Source organism: Myotis davidii, unplaced genomic scaffold (assembly GCF_000327345.1).
Source record: "Myotis davidii unplaced genomic scaffold, ASM32734v1 scaffold428, whole genome shotgun sequence".
Taxonomy (NCBI): Eukaryota; Metazoa; Chordata; class Mammalia; order Chiroptera; family Vespertilionidae; genus Myotis; species Myotis davidii.
Genome location: NW_006299834.1, coordinates 3797302 through 3802257, shown reverse-complemented (window position 1 = coordinate 3802257; position 4956 = coordinate 3797302). Strand labels below are relative to the sequence as shown.

Sequence of the window (4956 nt, the reverse complement as noted above, 5' to 3'; positions counted from 1 at the left end):
ACGGCACGTTCGAGTACATCCGCCACAAGGTGCTCTACGTCTTCCTGGACCACTTCCCGCCGGGCGGGCGGCAGGACGGCTGGATCGCCGACGACTACCTGCGCACCTTCCTGACGCAGGACGGCCTGGCGCGGCTGCGCAACCTGCGGCCCGACGACGTGTTCATCATCGACGACGCGGACGAGATCCCCGCGCGCGACGGCGTGCTCTTCCTCAAGCTCTACGACGGCTGGACCGAGCCCTTCGCCTTCCACATGCGCAAGTCCCTCTACGGCTTCTTCTGGAAGCAGCCGGGCACCCTGGAGGTGGTGTCGGGCTGCACGGTGGACATGCTGCGCTCGGTGTACGGGCTGGACGGCATCCGCCTGCGCCGCCGCCAGTACTACACGATGCCCGCCTTCCGGCAGTACGAGAACCGCACGGGCCACATCCTGGTGCAGTGGTCGCTGGGCAGCCCCCTGCACTTCGCCGGCTGGCACTGCTCCTGGTGCTTCACCCCCGAGGGCATCTACTTCAAGCTCGTGTCTGCCCAGAACGGGGACTTCCCGCGCTGGGGCGACTACGAGGACAAGCGGGACCTCAACTACATCCGGAGCCTGATCCGCACCGGGGGCTGGTTCGACGGCACGCAGCAGGAGTACCCGCCGGCCGACCCCAGCGAGCACATGTACGCCCCGAAGTACCTGCTGCAGAACTACAACCAGTTCCGCTACCTGCTGGACAACCCCTACCAGGGGCCCAGGAGCACGGCCGCAGGGGGGCCGCGGAGCAGGGGCTCGGAGGGAAGGCCCGCCGCCAGGGCCAAGTCGGACGCGGTGGAAGGCTAAGGTGGCGCGGTGTTTAGGGCCAGTGGCAGGGCAGGGGTGCGACTGCCCTCCTGTCATCTTCCTGCCTCCTGACCTCGGGGGTCTTGAGAGAGGGGACCGGAAGTGGATGCTGGGAGACTCTTCCCTGTCCAAGCCCTGGTGGCTCGGGGTCAGGCCTGTGACCTCAAAAACCGTCACTCCTCATGGTGAGAGGGGACCCTGACCCTCCTGCCCTCCAAGCGAGCTGTGCCAGGAGGTGCCCCGGAGGGTGCAGGATGGTAACTGGGTGGCTGGGGAGGGTGGGAAGGAGCTGCAGGAGCTCCTGGTGGCCTGCGGGAGCTGCTGTGTGAAAGGCATGCCGGGAGGTCCCCAGCTCTGTAAATAGTTGCATTTGGGCCCAGGCGGAAGCGGGGACGCCAGGGAAGGAGGGTGTGGAAAACAGCATCCAGCTGAGAGGTGGCCCAGTGTCCTCGGAAGTGCTGGGCCAGGAGCTGGGGACCTCCAGCCGCCTCCCCTCAGGGCCCCAGAGGCTCCTGAGGTGACATAGGCAGGGGCTGGCGAAGCCGGGGGCGGCCTCCTCTCAGTTCTGAACCTGGCGTTGATGTCCCTTCTTACTTTTTATCTTTCCGTCTAGTGGGCTCCCCCTTGGTCCTCGCAAGGCCAGGAGTCCAGTACTCAGGGTGGGATGGGACATCAGCCAGCCTAGTAGGTCAGACAGGGGTGCCCCACACCCCTTCCTGCCGGAATCCCCAGCCCCAGCTCTCCACTGTCTCAGGTGGAGTTACCCTGTACCCCTTCTTGGTGTTGGCTAGGGGCCAGAAAAGAGCCCCGAGGCTGTCCTGGGCCCCAGAGGGCCACTACGACCAGTTCTGTGCCATCTCCTGCCTCTCAGTGTGCCCCACAGGGGCAGGAGATGTATTCGTTAAAGTAGATTTTAAGCTGCTGTAATGGAAAGACCCCGAAATACAGTGGTTTAAGCAAGACAGAAGCTTGTGTCTAATTTGACTGTCTAGAGGGAGATGGTCTGGGTCGAGTGGGCAGCTCTGCCTCCTCAGACACACCGTCCAGCTCTGGACAGAGTGGTTGCTCCAGTTCCACCATCACGTGCATCCGAGCCCGGGGGGAGCAGAGGAAAGCACGGAAACACACGCCCTTTCCTGTCAACGGCGTGAGCCAGAGATGGCAAAGCTGCTGCTGACCGCAGCGTGCTGGTCAGGACTTAGTCACATGACCACAGTAGCTGCAAGGGAAGCTGGGCCTCCACGTGCCCAGCCTCAGCCTGGTTCTCTTCTTCCCGGAAGGTGGGGGGCAGGGCTGGGAAAGATGGTAGAAATGACTGTCGGAGTCATAAGATCCTCCTCTCACATAGGAGCCCCTGGGACAACCTGCTCCTGCCCCCTCACTGCCAGCGCAGGGCTGGGGTGCAGTGAGAATGCCGTCCTGGGGAGGAGGGGAGACCCCCTCTCCAAGGCCCCATTGGATGCTCACCAGGGATGCCAGGAGGCAGAGGCTGGCTGTGGAATGGTACATGTTGGTGCGCGTGTGTATTTATGGGCATGGGTGCATGCTTGTGTGTACTTGTATGTGTCCGTGTCGGTGTGTCCCTGTACATAGATGCTTGTGTGTGGATGTGGGAGCAGGGCCCAGGCACTTCCCAGGATCTGGGGCCTGTGGCCGTACCTCCTGCAGCTCCCCAACATGACTGAGGCAAAAAGCCCGTGGGGAGCCTGGAAACCAAGGCTGAAGGGGATGCAGGGTCTGTCTGTCCGTCTGTCTTTCAGTCCAAGAGATGAGAATCCTCCTGACCTGAGGGCTGTGCAGCTTGAGCGCCCACTACCTCCAGCCGCTCTCGACCCCAACCACATCTTTCCGCTCAGTGCCCTCTGGCCTCCAGCAGGGACTTTGGCTGGGTGTCTCCTGGTGGGCCAGAGAGGAGGGTGCGCCCTTTGCCACAGCTCTGTCTGGGGAAGTGCCCGGTGTGGGTGTGGTCTGGGGGCAGCCTCAGGTGGGCAGGAATGAAGAAGGCTGAGGGGGCTCTATCTCCTCCCCGCTCCCTCGGAGTTACAGCAGCCCCCTCTCTGATCCCGCGTGGGGCTGAGAGGTGGCTCAAGAAGTCGGCAGCCATGGCTCACCCCTGGACGGGTCATTTCAGGGCTCCTGAGTCATGCCTGAGCCCCAGCCCAGAAACCTCCCTCCTTGCCAGCTTCCTCCCCCCCACGGCCCTGGCTCCCTCCTGCTACTGCGGATGCCCCTTCCCAGGCTGGCCTCCGCTCACCAGCTCGGGCAGGGGGAGAAGGCATAGCTCAGACCAGCCAAGCCCTGCCTTTCCGTAGACCCTGCCAAGTGGAGGCCTGGCCATTGGGTGGAGATGGCAGCTGTCAGGGGTGGGGGCCGGAGCATGGGGGTGAAGAGTTTTGCATATAATCACATCATACACTGGGAATTTGGGGGGTCGGGAGCCCTGGGCCACTCCCCCAATGTGAAGGGAAACCGAACTGTGAATGGGATACTGGTGCACCACTGGCCCTGTCAGCGTGTCCAGACAGCCTTCCCTGGAAACACCTGCCCTGTGACTCCAGGAGGCCCAGCCCACCCCAGGTCAAGTCCGTTCCCCAGGACAGGTGTGGGGAGCTTTGGGGACACAGGTGACAGTTGGCCTGGGGAGACAGGAGTTGCAGGTAGCAGGGCCCTAGGAAAGGTATAATTTAAGGACACCATTATTTTTTTTGTAAGGGAAAATCAATATGTACATTCTGAAATCATTTTCTCTGTAAATGGTTGGATTTCATTTCACCCTTAAAGGGATGTTGAAGATAATATTAATAATAAAAACACCTACAAAGCCTGCGGAGTGTGCACGTGTGGCTGGTTTGGGGGGTGCGCTGGGGCAGGGAGGGCTGCATCTGTGGGGTGAGGGCCTCCCCAGGACCGGGTGCAGTTACCTCCACCAGCACCAGGGGGCAGCCTTCCCTCCCACTGACGGAGATAAACTGAGAAAGGGGAGGCTCTGGGCGGAAGGAAGGAGAAGCAGGCCTGGGACTTCTGGGGGGTCGGGATGAAGACTGGGGTGCCTCTACCGAGAGGGCGGCAGCTCTCCCACGGCTGTGCTCCTGGGGCATCGAGGCCAATGCGTCCACCTCCAGGGTTTCCTCCTTGTGCCTGTGGGTCCGAAGCATGTTGTGGCCTCTTCCCACTAGTCACAGCCCCTTGGTGGCCGGTCAGGGCTGGACCTGTCACCCACCCTCAGGCAGGAGAAGTCGGCAGCCTCCAGGACCAGTCATCTCTCCTGTGGCGCTGACTGGGGACCGGAGCGGTGGTGGCGCCCGGAGCCTGGGGTGTGGGGGCTTCCTCTGGGGCCTGTGGGTACGGGCACTGTCCTGGGGAGAGGGCCCCTGGGTGTTTTCTAAGGAGAGTCTCAGAGATGGTGGGAATGGGCACTGGGAACTCTGCCCTTGTCCCCTGTGGGCTGGCTGTGCAGCCTCCGTGTTAGGTGGGGAGACCGAGGCCGGAGACGAGGCGTGACCACAGTGTTGGTGGCCAGAGCAGGGGCTAGTGCCTCCTGAGCAATCAGAAGGTGCCAAGCCCTTGGCCTGGGGTTGGTGATGGGAGGGACATCCTTGAGATTTTAGGAGACAGGGAATTGCCCAATTCAGGCCCAGTTCACCGTGACCACGTTCTGGGCCACAGTCTCTGGAGGGGGGGTGCTCGATTTTACAAAGCCCTTAAAGGCCCCCTTGATGGCTAGCATTTAAATCGATCTGGTTAGTACCGCCCCCCGTTCCTTCCTGGCGCTCGCCCAAAAGAAAAAAAAATTTTAAAAAGGGGGGGAAAATTGATCTGGTTAGGATGCGTAGGAAGCAGTTTTGTTATTGCAAACCGAGTTCATCTCTCTGGAAGCCCCTGTGCCCATGCAGCTAGGCACGTGACCCCGCTCTGTGACAATCAGGCCTTTTGTCCGGCCACCCACTGGTCCCACCCACCATATCTGTGCCACCCCTTTTGCCACTGTTTGTCTTGCAATTCAATCCTACACTCAACTACTGGCTGTTGGACAGCAGGCGCTGAGGAAGATGTAGAAATGGGCATGACATTTTCTGCCCTCCAGGAGCTCAAAACCGACTGGGAGTAGCCAGGGTTTCCCGACCTCAGC

General features: G+C 61.3%; 1 protein-coding gene and 1 long non-coding RNA gene across 2 annotated transcripts in view; one reads left to right on the top strand and one right to left on the bottom strand.

Moving 5' to 3' along the window:
• Positions 1-1827, top strand: part of MGAT3 (mannosyl (beta-1,4-)-glycoprotein beta-1,4-N-acetylglucosaminyltransferase) — a 14723-nt gene extending 12896 nt beyond the window's left edge. Inside the window, exon 3 of the mRNA XM_015571919.1 lies at positions 3-1827. Coding sequence (XP_015427405.1) covers positions 3-827 — 825 coding nt within the window. The 3' untranslated portion in view covers positions 828-1827. The remainder of the gene's footprint in view (positions 1-2) is intronic.
• Positions 1828-1908: 81 nt separating this feature from the next.
• LOC107185021 overlaps positions 1909-4956 on the bottom strand; it is a 25031-nt gene continuing 21983 nt past the window's right edge. Inside the window, exon 3 of the long non-coding RNA XR_001515928.1 lies at positions 1909-2120. This is a non-coding gene — a long non-coding RNA (uncharacterized LOC107185021). The remainder of the gene's footprint in view (positions 2121-4956) is intronic.